Source organism: Calypte anna, chromosome 2 (assembly GCF_003957555.1).
Source record: "Calypte anna isolate BGI_N300 chromosome 2, bCalAnn1_v1.p, whole genome shotgun sequence".
NCBI lineage: Eukaryota > Metazoa > Chordata > Aves > Apodiformes > Trochilidae > Calypte > Calypte anna.
Window position 1 is genome coordinate 41,172,590 of NC_044245.1, and position 26,758 is coordinate 41,199,347.

General features: G+C 38.2%; 1 protein-coding gene across 2 annotated transcripts in view; it reads left to right on the forward strand.

Moving 5' to 3' along the window:
* The window catches only part of RBMS3 (RNA binding motif single stranded interacting protein 3), a 706,020-nt gene extending 679,819 nt beyond the window's left edge, over nucleotides 1-26,201 (forward strand). For both annotated transcript variants that reach the window (XM_030445801.1, XM_008504366.2), the window contains 2 exons: nucleotides 23,467-23,547; nucleotides 26,070-26,201. In XM_030445801.1, coding sequence (XP_030301661.1) covers nucleotides 23,467-23,547; nucleotides 26,070-26,201 — 213 coding nt within the window. The remainder of the gene's footprint in view (nucleotides 1-23,466; nucleotides 23,548-26,069) is intronic.
* The last annotated feature ends 557 nt before the right edge of the window (nucleotides 26,202-26,758 follow it).

The following is a 26,758-nucleotide window of genomic DNA, read 5'->3' on the forward strand; positions in this document are numbered from 1 at the left end:
ATTTTTAGATTTTATCTTTAAGATTATGCAACAGAATGCCATAAAGACCCACCAGCTGTCTTTCAAGAAAACAGACAGATCTTTTTAAGCAAACAAGCCAAAAAGTAACAAACAATTCTGCTTAGTGTCAGCTGTAACTCTCACGATTTAATTTAAAAGCTTACAGTATGCAAAGCAGTTTTTATTAAAAAGCTTTCATACATTCACCTCCTTAGACAAACCATTTTACCAATTAATGTAACATCCAAAACAGACCTCTGTGGTCACATAAGTGAAAGGTGACTTCAAACCCACTTCTAAACTTTCCTGATTCAGGTTGAATGCTTGGCTTCTAAAATATTACTTAACAGAAAATCTATTCTCTAACAAGCAAGCTAAAGAAATAGCATAAAGGCCTTTGCATGCCTTATATCTTGTGGTAATTACTCTGTCTTTTGATGCTCTCTAAAAGATTAAAATACTCGGTACAGGCTGGAGCTGGTCCAGAGGGAGACCCTTCACAGAGGAGCACTTTAGCCCTTCAAGTGGGGACAGTTACCTGGGTAAAAGCAGCCTCTGCCTCAACACCAAAAACTTGATTTAAGTTTTGATAGCTGAGGTCTGAAGCACACAGTAACACCCCATGAGAATTCAAGAAGCAGCTGCCTCAATCCCTGCCTGCAATTGATTATTTTGTTACCAGGCCAAGGAGTGTATTTCTGGATAAATGCTGGTAGGGCTGCTCACTTCCAGCTGGGAACATCCATTGCATCAGCTGAAATAGAGTACTTTTCCTACAATACTTTTTTCTTTGCATCCAAAACCTCGAAGAGTGCATGCTGAATTTTATTTTATTACCTTTTTTATATTTTTTTCCTTATCTGTTATTGAATTGTCTGCATAAAATCAGACATACCTGCTATACTTACCTGTCCTCTTATCAGGAGGATGTACTAAGGCTATCAAGATCCCAGGCCAATTGGAAAGCTGCAAATCCATCTTTACTTGATCTCACTTCCCCACCTCAAGAAAACATACAGTTGCCATAAATATTCCAGCCCAAAGGATGGTATAGGGCACTGGGAGAAGAGAGGAGGAAATGGTCTGATGTTTGTGACAACCCAACCTGGTGTTCACAGGTGTTGTGAGAGAATTTCATACAGCATTTGCATCTCCCAGTTACTCTTCTTTCTCCATCCACCAAGAACATAATTCCTTTCTGCTTTTATGAAAATCAAATTGATTTTTGCCTGTGAAAAGACAGTGCACACTACTGATTAATGGAGAGGCAAGTGTGCTGCTCTGATCACCTCCCCAAATCTTCCTGAAATCTGTAGTTAAGCAGAGAATCTGCCAAAGGGGCAATTTCTACCAAATTTGTGTGTATTTTACATACATATCTGCCCAAAAAGAGCAGAAAACAATTACATGTGTCCGCTGGCTGTGGGGAAATACATAAAGAAAACCTAAGTTTAAATTATGTCAAGATTATAGCAAAAAGGCAATAACTGAATATTCTGATGAAGGCTGACAACCCAGCTTCAGCTCCTACAGTTGTATTAGAAAAGAAATTTTATTGCCAGGAGGCATGTCTGTGAAGACAGATAATTGGTTTTAACCTTGAATTTTTTCTTTTGTTTACTAGTTTATTACTATTTATTACACTATCTTGTTTTTCCTATGTAATATTCATCTACAATTAGGTCTGCTATTAAAGAATGTACCAGAGAGGGAGAATAGAGTGAGTGAGTTTGTAAAGGTAGCACTGAAAGAGCAGCATTAGTATGTGTTTAATAATGTATGGAAGCTGGAATTATTCCATCATCAGCCTGTCATTCAAAATGTTTCCGATACAGCCATTGATCTGACATCTGTTTCATGGTTTAATAAAGTTGTGATTGATGCCTGAGTGGATATAGTGCAGAAACCTTTAGAAATAAAAAAATTGAGCAGCCTGATCACTGCTTTCAGTCCCTGCTGCTCAGCTCCCTTTTATTGCGGAACTTCCATGTTTGCTGTAAGCAGCCACAATCTGTCTCTTCATTGGGAAGAAGATTTGCTCTATTCTTTCTCCTCTGCTGATCATTCCTGAAGGAAGTTTTCTTTTCTGCACTTTCCTGGTCTGGGTTTCTCTCTGTTCCCTGCTATCAGCATCCGTTTCAGATGCCACTTGAGTTCCAGTTTCACCCTACATATTGAGGCATCCTTTCCTCATCCTTGTTGGCAGAGGGGTAATTCTTTTTTTCTCTCTCCCTCTTTCAGAACTCTCTTAGCATAGGCTTGTTACAGCTTAAACCTGTGAGGCCTACACAAACAGGAGAGTGAGTAGTAGCCAGGTTTTTAAATAAAACTGCTAGCTCAGCTCAGCTGCTTAATTGTTCATGGCTGCAAATGGCTTGCTCAGCTTTCAGTGTCTAATTTAGAAACATAATGGGCAACTTACAAAATAAGCTCTCCATTGCATTTTTATATGCTCCCCTCCTCAAATAATTTCTTTCGTTGTTCTTGTTATGTCTTTATTAAAAACGCAGTCAGGTAGAAGAACTGCGTTGAGTTAATGTGGGATTCTGTTGAAACTGCAAACCACTCTAACTCAGCTTTCCTGTTTTATAGTATCACCACAAATCTCTCAGTGGAATAACAGGCTTGTTATGTTGCTACATCAGTCTTATCTTTCACTTTGTTAGTTCTTTTTGTTGCCAGCAGAGCTTGATGATATCTCCAGAACCCTTCAATGGAACAACAAGCTTGTTATAAGTTTTTTTTTATCTTTTGTTTCCTTTGGATACACCATGGTCACCGGTGGTTTAAAATGTCACCTAAAGGCCTCAGCAGAATAACTGCTTTGTTAGATAGGGTTGGTTTTTTTCTTGTTTAATCTGCAATTCTATTTGCACATACTACAGATACATGGAGCTTGAAACATCATCGCATTCCCCTGTTGTTCAGATCCTTGTTACAGAAAGAACTCTCTGTTATTGTAATCGTATGTTGCAAAGTCTCCAGAGAGTTTCAGGAGCAAAGTTTCTTTGCAATCTTGTGCCTTTCCCATTATCAGGTGTTAATCTTTAAGCTCTTTTATTTTATTTATTGGCTGACTGTATCAGTTACTGTTTCTGTGAAAAATATAGGACTGAACCCATTGCAAATAGAATTAGTGGAGTTCAGGCTGAAACTAAGATCACCCTTGTCCATTTACACAGCCAAGGTCCAGAGCAAATGGAAGTGATTAACAGCAGTGGGCTCTCTAGGGCAGGAGATCCATTTAAGGAGAAATTAATCTGGTTGGAAAGAAGAACAGCATGAGGTCTATCAGGATTTATAAAAAACAAATAGCTCCTCCTACACCCTACTTCCCAAACAGCCTCTTGAAAGGCAGCTCCAATTTGCCTGATAAATAATTTGAGATTAAAAAAGGGCACTCAGTGCAACTGAAAAATAACAATTTCCAAGCAGTCAACAAGGAATGAATAACTTTTTCATGAAGCATTTAATCGATTTGCAGAATTCACTGCCATGAAATATTATTGAGATAAATTGGTTACACATCTTAGAAAACAGATTCAACATTTTTATAAGGAAACATTTGCAGGTGCAAGAGCAGGATGGAAAAGTTCTTAGTTTGAAAGTATCTAGTCCAAATACCTAGTAGGTTTGACAAGGAAAGACTTAATCTTTTCCCTTTTTGGACCATCTTCAAGTCCCACTGACTCTTATGAGAATTGGGGTGATCAGTCCTCATGTAGATGTTGCTCTTTCTAATCAGCTGTCTCAGCATGGGTTACACAGTCTATGTTTGACCATAGCTCTGGTTAGATGGCAATTTTCAATTAATAGAGTTTATAAAAACCCATTTCTGTATTGCTCCCTCTTCTCTTCTGAAATCAGCTTTACTTTTCTACCATTTTTTTGGCAGTGACTTACTGTTTGCCATTTTGTGCAAGTGTGCCAACCTTCGAAAGCAGAGCAGGGGAATGTAAGATGAGAATGATACAGACAGCTGGAATTCCATTTTTGGTTCAAGCAGCCCTTCATAGGACCCCATTGTATCAGTAGCTTCTATATGGTGTTAAGTTTTACCTTCACATGACACTTCCACCAAAAAAAGGTGCTTTTATTGAGGATTCCTTGCCTCTCTTTGAGATATCAACTTCTTAAGTGATAATGTCACTTAAAGTGACATTAGCCCAACTTTCCTTTCAGAGAAGAGCTCAAACTTCCTGACTGCTGTGATAAAAAGTTAAATCAACACAAAGCAACAGTGATGAATCAACAAAGCAAAAATTACCAGCCAAAAGAGACATAACTAATACAACTTAATTTTCAACGTCAGACATGTCATGCATAGAATTAATTTGCATCTGATTTCACAAATCTGTGAACTAGACTACTTAGAGGCTTGTTTCTCCAGCACTTTCATATATATATGGCTGCTGCAACTCTATTTTGTCATTTCTAGAAGTGCCAACTGGTGAAATTTGAAGAACAATTGGAATGTAATTCAAAGCCATGTCTTCCAAAGCATGTTATTTAGTGATAGCCATGCACTGTGTATAAAATGATCTTTTTTAATTTGCAACAGTGAAGCTAAATAAAACTTCTAGTGTCTGGCAGATAGCAAGTGGTCTGCAGCATACCCCCGTCAAAGGCTCACCTTTCATCAGAATCCCAGAAACTTTTGTTCATATGTCTGCTCAACATAAACCAAGAATGTGAACTCATTTTGCTACCTACTAGTACACTCCCCTAAAAACTTTGAGTAATAAGAGGAAAAAGGGGGAATAAACCACACATGTTCATGTGAAATTGCACTGGTACCACAAATAATAGGGCAGCTTCTTGTGAGAGAAGGTTGGTTTTATGTGGTTTGTTTTTAGTTAAGTGTCTAAAATTTAGATGAAAGAGGCTCTTTTTTAAACAGGCAGGGAAGTAGAAAAGAGAAACAAATAGTAGCTTAAAAATACCTGAAAATAATCCTAGGATTGAAACATCCTGCTACTTCTCTAAGTGGCAAACTCAATAAAAGGTGGAAAACAAAAGTATTCTGACTGTCAGGTCTGTCATCTGTATTTTCTTGATGTGTTTTTCCTTTATAGATGTGTTTTCAATTTTGTAATCAAGATCATAACTCTTTGCCTTATTAGAACCACACTTGTTTCTGTTGTCCTGCCTGTGTTTAAAGTAGACTCAGGTGATTCGGCAGAAATTATGAATATGGCTCTCCAGAGAAGTAATAAATCTGAATTACCAGTGGTGCAGACAATCTCTATGATCTGGGGACCTCTTTAATCCAAGACAAGCTTGAGGATCTTAGAAAAGTGAGGGGGTTTTGCTAACCTGTGATCATGTGAGAGGCAAGAAGTGTCCTCCCACAGGTCTTCTCTACCAAGAACTGGGAACAGTCATGTGGTCACATCTCCACATGCTACAAGTGTATGACAACTGGGCTGTAAGCACAGCAAGAAGTCCCAAAATCCTCAAAGAGGCTGTATTCTCAACAGAAAAAAGTGTGATAAATTGCACAGAAGAAAAATCCCTTTCTGCTAAGCCCTTTTGAAAGTCCTTCACACAGTATCAGTTCTGTCTAAGGTGAGGTACTTAAACTGTATCAGCTTCAATCACAGATGTCATAAACATTGGGTAAAGGAAAAGGGCATGAAGCTGATAGACAACAGTAGCTTACAACACAGTGTAGGTAAGTGAAGGGCATCCATGGAAAGGAGGAGATGGTTTTAATGGTGTTAACAATACAAATAAGGAATTAAAAGTAAAATAGGGAAAGCAGAACTTTAATATCATGCAGAAATTGATAATATGTTGAGTTAGACTACACACCTTAAAGTCCCCAGGAAGGACTTTCATATTTTGTCACAAAAACAGAGCATTGGTCTAATAATATTTTTTCACCTCTAACCTCTGTTTTTCACTGCAAATAAATCTTGTTATTTCAGTTCAAAACAAGTAATAATAGCTTAACTTTTATTTTCTATTCACTTCCGTACTGGGCATTCAGGAAATTGTAAAACTTTAAAAAACCTTTAATAAGCATGATGTACCAAAATTCAAAGAGCTGTACATCAAAATAACAGTTCTTTCCACTGTCTGAAGTTTATACAGTCAAAAAGTAAACAAATATTTCAAGTGACCAAGAAGAGTATTTCTTTTAGAAAAAAACAAAACCATTTTGGGACCAAGACTTAAGAATGACTGATTTTGGAATGTGTTATGTGGATATACTAGTTGCTTTTGGAGCAACCTTTGATTTACATTCCCAGTGTTTTCTTATAGGGAAGACTTCGTTTTCAGGGGCACTGAGATTTCCCAGGAACACTACAGATGCTGCTATGTTTCTGAACATTACCCATTGCTGCACTGCTGAGTACACGTACAGTGGAGTTGCAAGAGAATTTAATTTGAAGGATGTTTAGTATTTTTCAGTGACAGAAATAACATAACCTCTGTGTTTGACAAAGGCCTGGACCTGCAGACCCTTGCAAAAATAATATTCCGTTGAATCTCAATGGCTTTTCCCATATCCCACTGAACTTCAGTGCACAGTGCATTGCACAGTTGTTCCATATGGTTTATCAGATGGTTGGCAAGCCAGTAGCCCAAAGGTTTAAACTTCCTCTAAGACAAATTGCCAGTGCTTTTGAGGTATATTTCTTATTTTCATCCAGAAAGAGCAGCCTCTTCAGGGTTCACTCATTTGTGAAGCAAGGTTAAATGAAGGAGCTAAAGGTGTAGTCTTCAAACACTGTATAAGACACTGGGATTCTGTATATACAGTGATTTCAGCCTGAAGTTATCAAAAGAGGATAAGCTTCGTTCAAATGATTTACAGTTCCATAGGGAGCTGCTGATGGCAATAACCTTTGTGCCCTCAGATGGTATTTTATTATTTGTGAGTTATGGGTGATTCTGTGTCAGTGCTATGGCCCTGTAGAATCCTCTTGCTCCTAAAAGACTCAATTTGGGAGGAGAGTTCTGCTGTAACTAATATTTACTATAAAACAGCTCACTCAGCACATTTCATTAAACTGTAACAAGGGGGTTGAGAGCAGCTGCATTGAGTGAATTTGGGAGTTTGCTGAATTGAGTTGTTTTTCTAGCAAGGTAAATGAGCTGTTGAACACAGTAGATTTCTGCTGTGTGGCAGACGAGAGATGCATTATTTTGGGATGGGTCCAGGGTGCACTAGTATCTCAAAGAGGTACATCTTTTTCCAGTCCCATGGAGATTTCTCTGTCCTTTGGAACTTATTACGGCTTTTGAATGTGATAGGCTCACCTGTGTGCTTCTAGTTGTTCCTTTTTAATTTTAGCAGTTGTAATACAGCAAAATCCAGTTTCTTAAAAGCTTAGAATCCAAATGTCTAAATTGTTGTACATTTGCCAGTCTGAATTTCCTGTTTTCATGTGCTTATTGTGTTTCTCTTGGGGGAGTTTCCCTCAAGTCAGTATAATATTTCTATCACAGAAACTGATTTCACTGATGCAAAAACTTCATTCTCTTTGTGTTCTTTGGCCTGCCAACCACATTTGTACACAGGGCTTTTAGCATAGACCAGAGATGTTATAATTTCCAAACTTCCTTTTTTTTTTTTCCAGCCACTGAAACACCTGATTGTGCCCTTCCTCCTGTACTGTTTACCCTGATTTTTCTCAGCTGCCAACCCTTTCTACCTGAAACAGCTGTACTGAGCTAAAAAGGGGATTCTATTTGTTCTGTCATAAATTACCATTTTTGTCAGTGCTAATCAGAGAGGCAAAAATATAATAACAAGGTAAAAGAGTATTTGGCTATTAAGGTATTCCCACGGATGATCTTTCCTAGTCTAGCTGCAGAATTCAAATTGGTGCTGAAATTTTTAGTAGCCAAAGGTAATTTTCTGGCAAAAACCATTTTGCTGCCTTTTTTCTTAATGTGCAGGTGTTCTTAACTAGCTGTTAGTAGGGCTGGTGTCCTGTGAAGATAACTGACTTTCTGAAAAACTTTGGTTTTTTTGTAATAAATGGCTGCTTCATCAAGGAGGCCATTGTATTTTATTTTAATTGAGGCATTCTACCGGGATGTAAGGAAAGGGATAAATTTTTTTCATTTACACTTGTTAGAAGATTAATCCCTTTACACAAATGGCATTAGTAGGTAGAAAATAATATAAGTAGCAACAACTTCAAATATCACTGATGTGTTATGCAATGTAGGGAAACAGTAAAAAAAAAATTCCATTTGGTGTGTGAACACTGGTTAAATAAGGAGTTTTCCTTAGTCTATTTGTATAGTTTATGCATGAACTAACGAGAGTAGAAGACCACTGACCTTCTTGAAATTTACATCCTTTCTTTAAAACTAGTTGTAACAGAGCTGTGAGTCAGAAACTGATAGATGAAAAAATGTGAAGTATCTCATCTGCAACAGTGGACAAAGAACAGAATGATACATTTCAGGGTTTATAAATCCACTTTTTCTTTTCATTAATTTTCACACAAATATAATGAGCAGCATTATATTTTCTTGTGTTTCAAAAAGGAAAAATATGGCTTAAGTATCACAGCATCATCTTGAGTTAGTTTTTAATATTAGGATCCTTTATTGCATACACTATTGGATATGTGTTATAAGGAATGGTAATATATGATTGCAATTACAAGTCTGGCACAGAAGCATAAAGGATTAGTGTCTCTGGCCTGTAATTATTTCATAGAGATCTTTGCAGGCAGAGTTAGGCCCCTTGCAAACTAAGAAACAGCAGTGCTTACTGTTAGTTCAAAGCACTTCTTTTCTAGACAGTTCAGTTTATGTAGCTGTGGAATTTTTGTGGAAATACTTACCTCCATCAGCACATTCCATGCAGATTTCTGGTCAATATTTTGTTGTGTTATATTTCTCCAAAGTAGGAGTGGGAACCTATAGCAGTTGCTGTTCCTCCCAAACAAAACAGAATTCCAATCTTTTGAGAGAGACACCCTGTTAGAAGGCAACTTACAGACCTTTTAGAAAACAACTAACTAGTAGTAACAGCAGCACCTCTGTTGCATCTTCTCAAAGTGTTTCAAAATCATTAATTAAATCTTACAGCACCAGTTAGATAAATAAGCAAATTTGTGCAAGACATTTGGTTTCCTTGGAGGAAAATTAACTCCACACACTGAGGTCTTTCTTATAGCATGAGAGCAGAGCCTCTTCCAAGTTCAAGGATGGCTCAGCTGTACTGCTAATGCACACAGGACACTTGAGGCAAAGCCCAGACTCTTGATGTGATGTACTCCATTGAAATGCTTCCCATCACAGCAGCTGAACTAATTGGCCCTTTCTTCCTAGTAAGGATAGGTCTTATTGTTTCTGCTTAGATTTGACTTTATCCCTTACCTTTTCAATATACCTAGCATGGAAACCTATTTTCTTCTCACTGAATAATCTGTAATAATCTTTCTTGTATAATAATGAAAAATATTATAAACTAGAAGTCTGCAGTTATTTCAATGGCCTAAACTGCAGAAATATTTTATGAATGTCAAACACATTTTTGGCATTTATATTGCCTTGCATTCACTAGTAGTAAAAACAGCTGTGTCTTGGTGGTTATATATAATGGTTTTAATCTCACTATGTTTTCATCTTTCTGCTCCGTGTAGTCTTTCTCATGATACTTCATAACAAGCAAAAAATTCCAGTCCTGAGGCTAGGATGACAGTTAAGCAGATGCTGTTTCAGTTCACAATTACAATTCCTTCAAGGCTATTAGGGGATATTATGGCTGAACAGGCAGGCAGACCACCCCCTGCATCCTCCCCATTCTAAGATTAAATTCATTGTCCCTGTCATCAGCCACTAAGTGACAGGAATCTGCAAATGCCCTTATTCAGCTTCAGGAATCAGCAGTTTTACACTTTCTAAATGTTAACTCTGCTAATATGTATTTTAGGAGTGAGGCCTGGGAGTTCAGTGTAACACTCGTATGTCAGCAGCAATCCTTCTTTGTAAGGTGAATCATGCAAAGAACTATGGTTTTGAAGGTGTTGATATGAATTTATTTGATGGGAAAATGGCCACTTTGTCATCTCTGTCATACTCTTGGAAAAGAAAATCTGGTGTGCAGTTAAGACTTTCCCCATTGCAAATATTTGCACAGCACTTAATTTTTTTTTATTTTTTTTTTCTATAAAGTGTAAAAGGAAAGGAAAAGGGGAACATTTTGAAGATACACAAATGCCAATGCCAAAAGAAGATGCCTGAGCTTTCCTGCCAGTCTGTGTGCCAAAGCCAGGAATGCATCAAATAAGCAGAAAGAACAACCTGGCCTAGAAATAAATATTGTGCAAGATCCACCCAGGAAGAATAATTCCCTGAATGGGATGGAAAGAAGAGGGCAGGCTGTTTTCCTCCATCCTGCTTGCTTGCCTGTACAGTCTAAGGTGCACTCATGAAGCATTTGTTCCTTCTCACATGAGCTGAGCAGAGGGATCAGAGAAGCTCAATGAAAATTCCTGTTAGGGCCTGTGTAGAAATTTTTATTTTTTTTTATATATGCCTTTAAAGAAAACTAAATATGGTTAAATTTTACTTTGATTGCTGTAGATGGGCTTTTATCAGCTGTGATTCTTACTTTTTTTCCCCTACACTATCTGTGGCATCCATGCCTTGTCACCAATGACATTTAAGAGAATATGTTCACTCAGCATTGCCTTCTGATGAAAGGTAGGGTAGAAAATGTTTTCTAAGTTCATGATCTCAGTGTTTCTTGTGACTATTCTTTTAAAGCAGATGGGAGAAAGTGTTACAGCCTTTTCTTCTATTCCTGGGTGGATCTATCTGAAGCATTCCCAAGTATCTTTAAAGAAGCAATGACATCCCATAGAGGAAAGCCAGATGCCTTACTAATGATCTGGGAGAGTGCATGAGACTGTCTCTCCCACTGGCCTTATCACTTGTTATAGTTTCGGTGTTGTTGACAGTAATATTTCTTTAATCTGTCACGTGAAATTCCACTTGAGAGGATGTACAATGGTAGAATTTTTGTCAGTTTCTCTGAAATTAATGTATTATGAAAAACTACGTCTACAGCTCTATGTATTGTGACACATTCCAAAGATCTTGTCCTCTCTTAAAACAGCTATCTCCAAAGTCTACTCACTTAATTTGCATTTGTAGGATGTATCTTGTAGCATTTTCAAGCTGTAAAATATGGAGGTATTAAAAAATGTCTCTAAACTTTAGCTTTCAACCAGGTATATATCTATGTGATCAGGATTAAACATGTAGAAATTCCATATTGAAACATCTTAGCTGATATCTCAGGCTATCCTTCTTAGTGCATCTCTTAATATGCTTTTTTGTTTGATCTGCTTTACAATGAGTAGCTCACTGATCTGCAACATTTCCTTTGTTTTGGTGGAAATATTTTCTCAATGTGCACCACTGCAAAGCTTTCCTTAAAGCCACTCATGAGTGGCACTTTTCTTTTTTCCATTTTCCCAGTCTTGCCTTTCCTTATCTTGAGTTTGCCTTTGGGCCAAGACCTACCCACTTTTTTTTATCTGGATGCAAAGTTTCACAGCCCCTCAATCCTTTCGTCTGCTCCCACCCCAGGGGAAGAACATCTCAATCTGGTGGGACTGTAATGCTTCTGAGAGACATGGTAATACATTGCTTGGATGAGAGCTGACAGTGCTCTGAGAAATATGACAGTACCTCTGCCCTTGTTCAGGCTTCCCATTTGAAAGTTTTCATTTTGGTAATTACATCCTTCCCAGATAGAAGCCATAGTCATTGATCATACTAATATCATTATAACTGATTCCCGTAAGTCACCTTTTAAAGACACTTTCTATGGTTTCTTTCTCCTCTCTATCTTCTCCCTCTGCAGTCACAGGATAAGACTTTTTCTGTCTACCTTTCATCTGATTGATTAGAAATGCCACATACTTCCTTTACGTATGGCCTGGTAATATACACATCACATTTCTTCCCTTGGGATCTTAATCAGAACGAGTAATGGCCTTTAGCTTTTCTCATTAGCAAAATGGAAAAGCACCATACCCAATCCATTAGAAATACAGCACTGTAATATGAATTTATAGAAAAAGGGCTGTGTGCCAGCAGACATGGAGTGAGTTTATCTCAAAGGATTTTCATAAGGAAAAAAAAAAAGAAAAAAACCCTCACCCTTTCCGTCTGGCAAGCAAACATTCTGAGCCATAACTTATCACACCTGTCTGTCAGGCATTTTGCTGTTGCTCCTTAAGTGTTGTTTGGACAGCTCTGTCATCTAAAGGGCATTCATAAAGAGGAAATACGGGTGTTTGTACATGTCTTAATGTCTTCCCCAATGTTGATTCTCTTCATGGATTATCCTCCTCATATTCCATTGCCTATCAGAATTTTGAGAGAGAAGGAAGTTGGAAAGATTTTGTTAGGTTTTGCTTTGCTTTTAATTTTTCACAGAATGTGATAACCTGAAAAAAATGTAACAGGAACAACCATTATGGCATACTCGTCTGTCAAGCTATCTATCTGAGACTGCTGCTATGCTTTTTTTAGCCCTGTCTAAAGCTATTTACAATCAGCACACTAAGCGGGAGGACAAGACTGATTAAGAGGGGCTTTTTCCCCACGGAATTGAGCTGTGCTTCACTTGGCCTGTGCTTTATTAGCCCTAAAAGCCATTAAAATCTATAGACCAGTGTATGTGCTTATACAGTCCAGAATTGTGAGAGGGTGTTAAAGCACAATTCTTACAATTCGTAATTATATATAATTTGAATGTGTATGAGTTGACTCTGTCTCTTTTCAAAAGCCAGAACTGGAGGAATACAAAAACCAGCCTTGGAATGCTGCTATTCCACCAGCACTAGAACACATCTGTTTACTGGCCTCTTCAAGCATTGCTAATGGGATTCCTGGGAAAATAAAGAACTAAGCACAACCGTAAAGTTATATTAAACAATTTCTTATGGCAAATAGGGTGCTTACACTTTTGTGTTTTTTTAAATACACCTCAGGATTCGTAAGTCTTAAGTTGATCATGTGCACAAAGTGAGATTCAGAGCTGAAGCATCACGCTAGAATTCTTGGCTGCTTCACTTATGGTTCATCAACTGTGCTGATCACACTTTCCCAGCAACTCAAAGCATTACTGTACAAGGGAAAGAAAATAGTGCAATGAAATAGTGGGAAAGACCTGCAGTAGTAAAAAATGGGAGGCGTACTGAAGAGGCCTTTTTAGGACAGTTAAGGGTGAAATTAGTGATTAGATTACAAAACAGGATGGCTTAAGGCAGGAAGGGATGACTCTTGCACACTCAATCAGTAGGGCTTTGACAATAATATTAAGAGAACCTCTCTCCCACAGGAAATTCAAGAGTTCGTGGAAAGCAGAAAAAAGTAAGCCCTCACAAAAATGCTTATTATTGCCACCTTCCAGAGCCCTGACATACAGGCAAAGCTAATGATCATGTAGATATAGTTAAAAATTTTAATTATGCTTTTTGTGTTTATGAGGAGCAATATTTTGTACTTCATTGTTTTCAAACATAATACTTTGATATACTGAAATTGCCAGCAGCCCTTAAAGGTTAGTGTCCTCCATTATCCCTACCCTTTCTTAAAAAAAAAAAAAAAAGTCTGATCCTTTTGCACAACTTACAGATAGAAGAAGATCTGTCTGAAGGTCATCCATGGTTTCTAGTTGGTGGGAAATTCAGCTTATGAATTTTTATCTCATTCTGGTTCATCTTTAAAAACTCAAATAAGAAAAGAAAGATTCTGCCATGAGCCAGAAATTCCAAACAAAACTGAATTTTTTTAAACAATGGCTCATGGTATTTCCAGTACAAAATATATTCAGCAAGGTCTTGGTATCTGCCAACTGGTTTAATCACCCCTCTTGGTTGCTGTTCTCATGTCAGCTTTCAGGCAGCAGCTGCAAAGCACTCCCAGGTTTTCACGTTTCAGAGCAGCCCCATCATGTCCAATACACTGGGCAGGCTTCCAGAGCTCCTAAGGAGTCAGCTCCCACGTCTGCTGCCTGAGGACCAGATCAGTTGGGGGACCCAAGTCGGAAAAACCCAGCAATGTTGCTTCAGGCAGGCAACTTGGTGGGACTGCCTAGGAAGAAAAACACTATTCCTTTTTCTTTTTCCCTTTTCCATTCTCTTTCCCTTTCCTTCACTTTTCCTTTCTTATTTTGTTTTCCTTTCTCCTTTTTCTTTTTCCTTTTTTTTTCTTTTGTCTTTTCTATTTCCTTTTTTCCTTTCCCATTTCCTTTTCTATTTCAATTTCCTTTTCCGTTTCCCATCTCCTTTTCCTTCTTCATTTGCCTTTTTTAAGCCTTCATTAGATTTTACTGAATATTCTGGTGTTTTGGATTCTAGGGATACAATGGTGGTAATGCTATTATCATCCTAGCTTACTTCTATCTTAAATGACTATTTTCATGCAGGAAGTGATTAACCTTCTGTTTCTAGAATAATTAGGAATGCTAAGATCCAAGTGACTTTTTGTGTGTTACTAGTGGGCACTTTTTTTTTTCTTTTTTTTTTTTTTTCTTTTTTTTTTTCTTTTTTTTTTTTCTCTTTTGTTTTGTTTTCTTTTTCTTTTTAGCTTGTATGTTGGCTCTTGGGCTATCCACTCTGATGTCTGGTCTGAAAAAAAACCCAGAAGGTGTAGGTGATTAATGAGCAACTGCTATTTAACAAGTCTTAGTGGTTCTCCTGTTGTTTTAATAACCACTTCATCCACACAGTATGGACATTTGCACACAGTAGTCTGCTTCTCTTTAGAGTCTTCAAATTCATGGAGATTTAATAGCCTCTAGAAGAAATGTTTACCTCTAGAAAGCAATTATTTGTTCATATAAATGGATTTGTTATTAATAATCACTTAATGCGCTCATGTGTTGAGAGTTTCACTGACACATTTATTTATTTCGAAATGTTGAACATATTAAAATGTACAGATCAGTCTTCCTTCATCTTACAAGCAGCTATTCATCAGGGACTAATTGTATTCAGAAGGAAATTCCTAAGAATTTCCAACTGAAGTGGTGCAGAAGGAATTTTGATGTCAGGAGACAATCAAAATTGTGTGACTGTGTAGCACAATTCTGCTACATCGCCCCTTTATTCTTTAGGATGTAGGATCTTAAAGAAGAGTATAAATGGGAGATAATGTCAGTGATTACCAAAATCTGGCTGACCAAGACTGGTCCAGTATACTCTCTTGTTATGACACAGTCACTATATCCTGGTTCTATATAGGTTGCTGCAGACAGAACCCTCTGTAATAAATCATGCTTTAACCCACACTCAAAAACTTGCCCCAGAGATCTCTTAATGTGCATTCACAAAACAGATGTATATAGGGTACTGCAAAAAATTAATAATAATGCTTTTGTAGACAAATGGATAAGAATTGAAGAATTTGGAATTGAAAGTAGAACACAACACTAGTCTTGGTTTTTGCTTTAAGCACAGGAGTAGTCTGCTCTCTTGTGAATGGTTCCATCAGGCCCATGAGATTATTAGAATTATGCAAAAAAGCAGTTTTCATATCTTGAGGCTATTTGTGGAGATTCAGATTGCATTTCTACAGCCTCTGTGGATTCCTGCCTACAGTGGAGTCTTTGTCACAAGGAAGACAAGATTGAAAATACCACGGGCCTAGCTGGGTACACTGGCATGGACTGTCCCTGAGGCTGAGTTCCATAGCTGTGCACAAACTGATAAACAGAATATGAACAACTTGTTATACTTAATTTTCACATTCTGATGGGGTTCCCTTCATTTTCACCCTTTTCAGATGTTGGTGAGATATCTGAGAGTGATTTTATACTTCACCAAGTTCTTTTGTAATGCCAGCCTTTAGACTCAAAAGAGTGGTTCAAAGAGATGAGCCAATTTTTTACTTAACTGTTTCTACAGACATTCCCAGAGTTCTATTGACATTTATTACATTTTTTACAAACATGGGATTTTGTATGCTAGTGAGAGCATGGTGCACAGCTGCATGTAGTGATCTGACTGTTCTCACATTTGCTTACTCTAAAGAATCTTTATCTGATTAGCTCTGATCACTCTGCTTTGGTAGCAGGCCTGGCTTTCAGAAATAAAGAAAAGATCTATTAGCTGTGGGGGGGTGGGTTAGCTCATCTGCTCTCCATTTACTCTGATTTCCAAAGGTAGGGATTTGTGAAGGATGCTTAGAACTCCTGAAGAGAAGAGGAGATTAGTTTGTAAATATAGTTCTGTAAGTTATTATTCTCTCTACCATCATTTAACTTGTTCAGAGAATTAGGTAACATCTCATTAGGAAGGCTGAAAGGGAAGCAATAGCCAGTGTTCCTAAATACATTTTTATTTCTGATCAGCAGGGAAGAAGGGCTAAATCTTGTAAAGATTTCTATTCTCTGCCTGAACAATGAGGCCAGAGGCCCAGTGATGGGATTCTGTTGAATGGCAGTGCTATTCTTGATAGTGCTATAGTAATTGTGTGGTAAAATAGCATTATATTATTATATTTTAGGCCAGGCTGATAATTATTAGCAAAAATATTGTAATATATGCAAAAACTCCCTATCTTTTAGTCTCACATTTTTTAACTGGGAAAAAAATAAGATTAATAATGGCCATGGAATAATTACAGGGTTGAGCTGGAAAATGAGAATGCTTCTGGGTAGCAAAATGTATTTGAAGTTTAAAGTGAAAACTGCGGTGGCTGGATTTTGTATTTCATTGAACTGCCACTGGCACTGATGAACTAGATGGTCCTTTTCTCTTCCTGAGTCCCTGTGTCTCAGTGCCAGGACGATGGGATAAGAGGACACAGCAAGACAATGTTCTTTTTTGTTGGGAAACAGGGTGTTTTGAAATGAGAAGGTGGAACCAGGGACAAAAAACCCAGCAGTTTTATTCTATATTTCATTAAAATTATAATAACTTCAGCATGCTCAAGGAGAGATTCAGTTTTTGTTCATTGTGAGCAAAGATATTTGATAGTGGGAGGGCAGGTTTCCTTCATGGAAAAAAAAATACAAATAATAATAAAAAAATTACAACAGTTTTGTTTCCTTCAGTTTTCCAGCAATGCATATTTTTTCACATAATTGTGTTAGTGATGCAGTGTCTAGACTTCTCAGATTGTTTAAAAAAAAAAGACTAACAAACCCTGGCATTAAATCTGACAATCCTAAAAACCTAAGTCATTGTAACTGTGCTAGCTCACGCAGTGATATGAAACCACAGTCACTGAAGACCAAACTCTGGAATCCTTGCTCATTTAAGACACATGGGTTAGCATTTGCTCATGTCAGACATCCCATTTAATCTCCCCTCAGCAGGATGCTGCGGTGTAAATGCTCACCAGCATATGCTGGTACAAGGCTTTTGCAATTTGACTCTCACCTTGAAAGGCTCTGTGCCTTTTCAGGAGGATGGAGGATGATAAAATAAGAAAAAAGATCTTTAATACTCACAATAGATAGACACGTATATAAAGAGGAAGTAAAGCACCAGAAAGCAGCATTTGCACATTGATTTTATAAAAGGCTTCTTCTTTAACGTTTCTTTCTTTGTCATTGCTCTTTGGCCTTAGTAAGCCTACTAATTCTGCATAAGTGTTGTTCAAGGTTTCCAGATCTAGAGCAAACTTACAAGTTAATGTCTCGTTTTGTAAATTCTTTCTGATTTTCTTTATACTAGGAAACGTAGTCAACATGGATCAGCTTATCAGCTGTTGTCACACTGTAAAATCTCACAGTACTCATAGTGGCCAAGACTTAACGTATATCCAGCAGCCACCTTGTAATCACAGCCCTGTTATTTTGCAGGCAACCAGACCTAAAAAGTAGAGCTGTGCTTTAAGGTGGTTTCTTATACTTCCTGTTAGTGATGGACTTTAGGATTTAAACAAAGTGTGTGGCTGAAGTCTTCTGATGGTGTAAATAAAATTATTTGGTCTTGCAGGAGACACTCACTCTTTTAGGCACTGGCTTGGAATTCAATAAGTGTAAGATTCAGCTGGTGTAAGAGGTGCTTTCTGTGTATCTCAGCTCACTCTGCATTAACCTGCATCCAAGAAAGGCAGGTCAGGGGCTTGCTAGGGCAAATGAATAAATGGGCATTACTTGCACCATAGCCTCAATGTAAAAGCTCCTGCAAATTCCCTGCAGATCACTCATCTCCCCCTTTGATGGGTGAAATGTATTATCCTACTGCAACACGTTCCCTCAATCTACCTGGTGCAGACAGCTGCCTTCCTTTTTTTTTTCTTTCCAGTGCCTGCCACCTTTATGGGTCTAGTGTTTGCTGCAGGCTTAACAGGATTCTTTCTGGAGCCAGGATGGGATAGCCCAGTGTTTGCAGATCTGTAAGAACTGATATTGCTCTATAAATTAAACATGATCTTTCTCACAGTTTCATTTTGTTCCCTCAACCCTCATTCATTTGTTACTGCCTTTCGTTTAACTCTTTGGTAGTTGTGGAGGGTGATATCTGAATAGGAGAGCAGAGGTCTAAGTGTATATTACTACTCTCTGATTTTCTAGCTTTCTATTTTTTCACATCCTTAAGCAGTTTCAAAAAGGTAAAAACAAAGATCCCCTTGGACAAGGTGTGAGTAGAATTGTTAATGCAGCACATGGGTAATTGGTGCCCTGATAAGTGCAGCCTGAATTGTGCAGTCAGACGTTGTTAAGCATGCGTTACATTACAGTACTGCATATCCTCAGTGCAGAAAATATGCATTCAATATACTGTATGGAGAAAATAATAGTTTATAAACAAATAAAGAGAATGGTGCCACAACTCATTTTTCTTTCTGTGTTAGATATTGTCAGTTTAAAAGGATCAGAGTATCAAAAAAGCTCCCTTATACCATCCAGATCCATCATCCTTGCCTGTAGAGTCACTGTCCATTTTACTGTCAGAAATAAGCAGCTCCTATTTTTAGACCCACAAAGCCTGTACAGTTGTGGAAGAATAAACAGTGTTTTCTTCTGCCTTGTACATGCTTTGCTGAATGACTGATCACATCACAGCTCAATAATCTTTAATTCTGCGTGAAACTTGAAAATGAAAGAATGGATTTGGAATTTTCAGATTCTCTCATTTCAGTGCTAGCAATACTAATAGTTTGTGGAATTAGCTGGGCAGTGCTAAATGGAGCAGTGAGTCTTGCTGTCTCTCTCTCACATGTATACGTGAAAAAAGAACTTTCATATGTGTGGTTCATGGAGTAAGTAATTCTTAGTTATGGTCTTGCTGGCACAGATGTCTTTGTTTGCCATCTGCCTATTTCCAATTTATGCTAATTTCTTGAGGTAGATCATAGAATTGTAGAATCACAGAAAGTTAGGAGTTGGAAGGGACCTCGAAAGATCATCTAGTCCAACCCCCCCCTGCCAGAGCAGGGTCACCTACAGCAGGTCACACAGGAATGCACCCAGGTGGGCTTTGAATGTTTCCAGGGAAAGAGACTCCACAATCTCCCTGGGCAGCCTGTTCAGTGCTCTGTCACCCTCACGGTAAAAACATTCTTCCTAACATTTATAGGGAACCACCTATGCTCCAGTTTATAACCATTGCCCCTTGTCCTGTTACTAGTCACCCCTGAGAAAAGTTTGACTCCGTCCTCCTGGCCCTCACCCACCCCTTACATATTTATAAACATTGGTGGGGTCACCCCTCATTCTTCTCCATGCTGAAGAGCCCCAGCTCCCTCAGCCTTTTATCATAAGGGAGATTTTCCACTTTCTTAATCATCTTGATCACTTTGTGATCACCTTTCAGGATGAGAAGCAATATGCAGGCTATGCACATCTGCAGAACTTCTGGTCCCCATGTAGTAGAGAGTCACTGGAGTCCCTCAGTCAAGGGGATCTTCATCCTGGGTGGTTCTGAAAAGGGCAGAAATAAAATTTTTAAGTTTTTTTCTGAATCTCATAATTACTTCTGAAGCTCTTTTCCACATCCCATTCACTGGTCAGTGCACACATCCAGTGCATCTCTTTAGCTGAATAGCCAGCTCAAGTGTCTTGGGGATCCAGGGAGAGACAAAGACTCCAGTGGGCTCAGTGTGCACTGGGTATGGAAGCTACTGAAAAGCAGTGTTCAGGAAGCTTTCTGTGAGCAACCAGCTGTGAATATTCATGACAAGAAATTAAACGTTTGCATTCTCCAGAGCCATTGATACAAGTATTGACACTGACATTGTGCTTTAGCACTAAAGTAATCTTTTCTGTATTTATCCTGTGAGATCAGAGAGTTAGGATTATGTAGTTCATAAAGAAAAGAAATGCATGCCAATTTCATTGAGCTAATGTCAGTTACAAAAAAAATTAATCTGTCCTCTTTTTTTATTATACTTTTAGCAAACAAACTAAACTAAAGCAGCTTCTCAGCACTGAGCTTCCTGTGGTGAAAACAGATCCAGGGGGGCAGAGACTCCTGAATTCATATGATCTCAGCTGGGACTCTCTGTGCATAAGATGGGACTTTTGGTACTTAAAACCAATGCTGTATCTCTGAGAACCAAGCCCTAGATGTCCTTCTTAGTTTTGTAAAGTTTTTCTACAGAAGCGTCAGTGGATGCTCAACTGAGAGTATGAAGACTCAGAATCAGTTTCAAGCCCAAATAACATGTTTAATTGTTGACCCAGTTACTCTTTTCTGAAATGATGATATTTACATTCATAAAAAGGAATGTGTTAAATGTGTTTGGATATTGTACTGAAGGGCACAGTGTGTGTACCTGAAATACAGACCAGTCTGCTGCTGTGAGGTCAAGGGACAGCTCTTAAGCAGCTGGACTCTGTAGGACTGAGCTGAGGCTAACTTTAACTAGGATTGAATTCTTTGCCACAAAAACTGTGACTTCATTTGTGCCATTAGTGGAATTAATTTGGTCCACATAATTTGGTTTAATTGTAGAGCTGTAAATGATTTAACCAAGAGGTTGAACCATCATCAGAGTGGACATTTAGAGAAGCAGAATATGTTGTATACAGGGGAGAAGTCACATTCCTATAGCTCTTCAGGGAGCCTGACTAGGTGGCTTTGGTCTCCAGCACTGTAAATCACCTGCTGTTTGTCTGAATTCAGTTAAAATTAAAGCAGAAAAATTAAACTGGGAGACCATGAAGAGATGTGAGTATCTAGGAAGACCAGGGCAAGCAGAGGTTGGCCAGGGCCACCAGTCAGACTCATGTCAACAGAATAGGTTTCCCTAGAGATTTCATAGCAGTGAAGGAAGCAACATGGACTGGTCTGTCCAGTAAGATTAGGTTGTGCCTCAGAAGGAGAACAGCAGCAATAGAGGTAAGAAACTGCATAAATGCCAAGAACAGTGCTTATAGTCAGCAAAGACACTTGCTTATTTGCTGACTGTTTCAATTTTTTGTGGTGCAGAACTCAGTGCCAAAGGATTTTGGAAAATGTGGAGTGCTTTGAATTAAAAGGCCGTTGCATAGCTTGATATTTATGTAATAAAACTTGTATTTGTTTGTGAGTAAGGTAAGAGTATGGCAGAGAACTCCATCTTACAAGAGTCTGAGTGTTGATCTTCTGCTTAAAGGAGGAACTCAGAGGAAGTCCAAGTGGAATGAGACCATTTTATTTTTTCAATTAACTGTTTTAATTAAAATTATATATATTTGTCCATATGAAGCTAGCATGTATAGATCTTTAAAACCCTTGTAGGTCTTTGCAGAACTAGGAGTGTTGCAGGTTAATGTTAAATATTGACACATTTAGAACAATGCTATACAGCAGATGTTGCCCCAACATGGGACAGCAACACTTCAAAGCAGAATGAATGAAGCAGAAGCAGCTCTGGAACACCCTGCTGTAACATTCTCATTAGGTCCTAAACCATAAGGCAGGAGAACAGCCCAGCTGTACTGAGTCCAACAGGGATAGCTGGCCTCATGTCTTTGGTGGGTTAGCATTCATACAAAAACTACTGAATTCAGTTCTCTTTCTGAAGAACAACAAAAAGGAGCTGCAGAAAAACATGGCCTGGTACATGGGCACTGGGGACACTTAACTCTGTTCAAACTGTTGAAAACACTGTAAATTTTTGCAGAAAAATGTAATCTTTTTCAATGCAATAGACTACTTATATTTCAAGGATACGTTCTATATCACCTGTGTTCCTCACTGATATTTTTTTCTATAGAAAACAATTTCATGTAATTAATTGTGTTTCTTTAACTTGAGTGAAGACTTCAGAATTTAGCTGTGGATTTTTTAAGCATGCTGTTGTCATTCCCAAAGGCTTTTCTCCAGCATTGCTGCAGAGTCTGCACCTCACTATGCAATTTCAAAATGCATGCTTGTGACAGACATATCAAACCATCCAGTTAGTTTAGAATTGAGGTGAGAGAGTGCTTTAAATGTAAATTTTACTATAAACAGCAGAATAAAATCTTGCAAGCACTTCCTAGCTCTGCCAGGAAGCAAAGCTATATTTAACTCATTTTAAAATCCATCAAATACATTCTGGGCTGATTTAGATCTTTGGTGTGTCTTTGAAGATAACATGTAGTGGAAGTGTCATACAGTTAGTTGTGGGATTGGGCATATTCTGAGATTCTTGTCAGTGACATGCAGTTAGGACTGGATTGTAGAAGAAAAGTTCATATAGATCTTAGTGTTGATACCTTATTTGAAGATCAGAACAATATCTGTTGCATTCAATTCAAGAGCTTTCCAAGAAGTGCTATATATAAAGAGATTTGTGCCATACCAATGGCAAAATTTAAAAATACTGTCTTGTGGCATTTGGGAGAGACAGTATTTTAGAGAAGATAATACAAAATGTTGATATAATAATAACTTGCAGAAGTTTCAAAATGCATTGAAAAGATCCCTGGATATTAAGAATAAGCCATAAGAATTTATCTAGGGATTCTGTGAACAAAGGGAGAAACTTCCAGATTTATCTTTCTCTTTTATTTTTTCTGTCTCAGGTCACACATCCCTGCATCTTTGTGTATCCCTGTAAATTCAACTGCTGTTATTGATAGGGTTAAATATGGATTGGAATGAACCTATCAGATTTCATGCTTTTTTTTTTTTTCTGTAGGCATCATAAGATAAGATCAATAAGATTCCAAAAGGCTGTTTAGACTGGTTTTGTCTATGCAGACACTGTCTGTATGCTGCTCTAGTATCTCTTCTAGTTTTTTTGTAAGTACAAATAGGAGTCTGTCACTTTTAGAAGCTATATGACCAATCTGAATCTATCAGCAAGATGTTTGCTACTGCTTATATTCAGATATGACCTGACTTTGAATATTCAAGATTATGATTTTTAATACAGTAAATAAAGTAATTCCTACCATGGCCTAAATTCCTCAATTAAAAGAATTGCCTGTACTCTAACCAATAAACTCTGAACAGAAAGCTGAAAAAATTACCTGGTTCTAATATGGTTTTGTGAATCTTGATTGTGGTTTTTTAACATTCATTTTCCTTTGATTTGTTCTAGTACATGACTGCTGCTGCACCTATGCAAGGGACCTACATTCCCCAGTACACTCCTGTGCCTCCAACAGCTGTCCCTATTGAAGTAAGTTTATCTCCATCCATGAAAACAGAATGAAGGGGAAGAAGAACTCTTATCTATTTTACCTCCTTTCACCTGTTGTTTGAAAGGGGCCTAAAGTTACTTTATGGAATGGTGGCTAGAAACTTCCAGCTTGTAAAATTAGGGCTGCCCTTCCCTTTCCCTTTCCCTTTCCCTTTCCCTTTCCCTTTCCCTTTCCCTTTCCCTTTCCCTTTCCCTTTCCCTTTCCCTTTCCCTTTCCCTTTCCCTTTCTTTCTCTCTCTCTCTTCTCATCTTTCCTTTCTTTTCTTTCCTTTTTCCCTTTCTTCTTCTCTGCCCCACCCCCCAGCTTTTGGTTTTATTTTGCTTTGTTTTAATTATTTGCTAGGGCTCTTCTTTTGCATTTGTTTTGCTGTACAGCAGGACATGGAATAAAACATCAGTGGTTATGACTATTTTTTTCCCCATGTACTTGGGAGGGAGATGGGAAGAGACAGGAAAACAAACCCAGCAGGCAGACCGTGAACCTAAAAGTGATTCCAAGGCGAGAAGATTGCAAGAGGGTTTGGTGCAGTCCTTAGCAAGTAGAGATAATTGCTGAAACATTTAGCCACCAGAAAAAGTGATTGAGCAATGGAAACCTTCCTCTTGTATATACAGACGTGGAGGATGCTGCACTGACTGAGTGCTTTTCATCCTTGAGGAAGGATTCGCTCCCTCCCTCCTTGGGGCTGAGTCATGCTGATGACAGTCTAATGAGTAAGTATTTACTCAACCCCGTAAACCACAGACTGCAGGGAGAGCATCAGCTTGGCCTCCATTTCTCTGAAGCTTCACGAGGGCCGCTGAGCACAGTGAGAGGACGGAGCCTTGGCATCCTTCTCCCTGTGTGCTTCTCTTTGGTGCTACCCTCTTTTATTAAGAACTTGTCCCCTACTTTGGGGTAATGTGAGGAGTGCCAGGGTCTCTGTACTTCCGTCCTCTGCTGCGTCCATCAAATTACTGAGATTTCCAAGTGAGGTCCCACAGAGAAGGCTGCTACTGTCTGTCATACTGAGCTGGTCATGTTTTAGTCTTTTTTTGCATCAGGATAGTTTTGCTGTAAATCTTGTTTGTTTACAAATGGGCTGTGTGTGCCTCTTTTCAATTGCTATTTTTAGGTATTAAACTGAATGGTTAAAAATTCAAATGAAAAGGACATCAATGTGAATGTTAAATTAATTCCTTCTGAGCCATCCTCCCCATCACCCACGGGTATATTCATGCCTACTATCTTAATATAATGTTGTAATAATCAACTATAATGGTAAAAATATTGTCTATGTCATATTTATAATATTGTCTTTATTATTATATAGCCTCTTGTTCTCATCCACTGATGGTGATTATTGCTAATGTTTATCTATATTCATTTGCCATGATGAATCAGGACCCTACCATGCTGGATGCTTCACAAGCAGAAACCAAAAGATGGTCTCTGCCCCAGAGAGCTTACAGTCTCAGGATGAGATAGGCAAAAGTAGAAGGATAAATGAAACGAAGCAGACAAAAAAGAGATAATACTGACAGTCTGTTAAGTAAGAGATATGAAGAATATCTAAAAAATGAAACTGATATTTTAAAGAGATAATTTAAAATAAACTACCTGTTGTTTACACAGTCCTCAAAACAAAGCAAGTGCTTTGTGCTCCCTCTTCTGGCTCTGTTCTGTTCAGTACAGTAATAAAGCATATTCCCTACGGAAACCTGCTAGTTATTGATGTGACCAGAACACCAAGAATGAGACTAAAGAAAAGAAAACATATCTTACTCTGAAAACATACAAAAATGTTTAAAAATAGTATTATTCAGACTGTAAATAGGAGAAGAAATAGTGCATAATGTTAAACTCATACATATATTTTGTGTGCTTACTTATTTTTTTGCAAATGTATAAATAAAACAAAACTTCATTGGAGCTTTGACTTACCAGATAGAAGTCTTTAATGTGAAGTAAACTTATTTTTGAAGGGAATATGCATAAAAGCAGTGTGTAGAGGAGTTCACTATTTTTCTAAGGCAGCTAAAACTGTTGGATGTGTAGTAAAAGAGAGAGAGGTGGGCCTGGATTCTGCCTTTCCTGCATTGCAGATCAAATAAAATAGATGTGAACACACTGTGAAGTTGGGGTAAGTAAGTGAAAATCAGAAGAGCCATACATATGTTGCAAAAAAGACAAGATGTAAAATCCAGACACCACTGAAATCAGAAGCTTTTTATCTGGCTTTGAATGGGCAGAGGACTGCCTGCAAAGGTGGAGGCATTTTCCACTACAGCCTGTGAGAACCAAGTACTACAAGGGCTGGTATGCTAATGAAGCTTCTTGTTGCTGGATTAGCCTTTTAAATCTGATGGAGTTTGTTGTATTAGCATGTGGTTCTGCTATCTCAAACTCTCTTGACCTCTAGAGAAATACAGGAATGGTGAGATGGTGCTGCACTCTTTTATATAATTTACTGAAGTGAATAAAATGAGTAACTTTTTTCTGTTCTCATTTGATTTCCTAGGGTGTTGTTGCTGATACTTCCCCACAGACAGTAGCATCTTCGTCACAGGAAGCCAGTGGTCAACAGCAACAGATGACAGTGGAAACAACCAGTGAACATGCGCCTGCATATTCTTACCAACAGTCTAAGTAAGTAGTCATAAGCTTTGTAACCAAAAGGTTTTGCTTCTTAATCATAGCAGGCCAAATTCTGCTCCCCATTTCAGCAAATTCTGAGTAGCTTTGTTAAGTTCAGGTGAGTTCCGGATATTTAATAGTGTAATTAGCACAAGGGTTTGGTGGGTGTCCTCACCTTGGCAAAATGTCCTTGAGATCTTGCCTGCAAATAAATGCCCTTGAACTCTCTGCCACTATTCTGCATTCTGAAGGATCTTGACAACTGTGTTAACCATCATCACACTGGGCTAAAACAGCATCTGCTGTCAGAGGTTGAAGATAGGGCTCGATTTTTGGCAGTGGTGAAAATATTGGCATAATATACATTTAAAGCTTTCTTTCTGACAGTGTATATAGTGAAGCAGTATAAACTTCCCCAAGCTGGTATTTGTGATTGTGCAAAGCAGGTGCCATGCAGACACTGAGTCAGCAGGAACTGGCAATGGACAAAGAGGGAATAAGGATGGAAAGAAGCACAGCTCTTTCTTTCTTTTTTCCTCTGCTACCTTTGTTTGTTTCCCAAAGAATACCTTG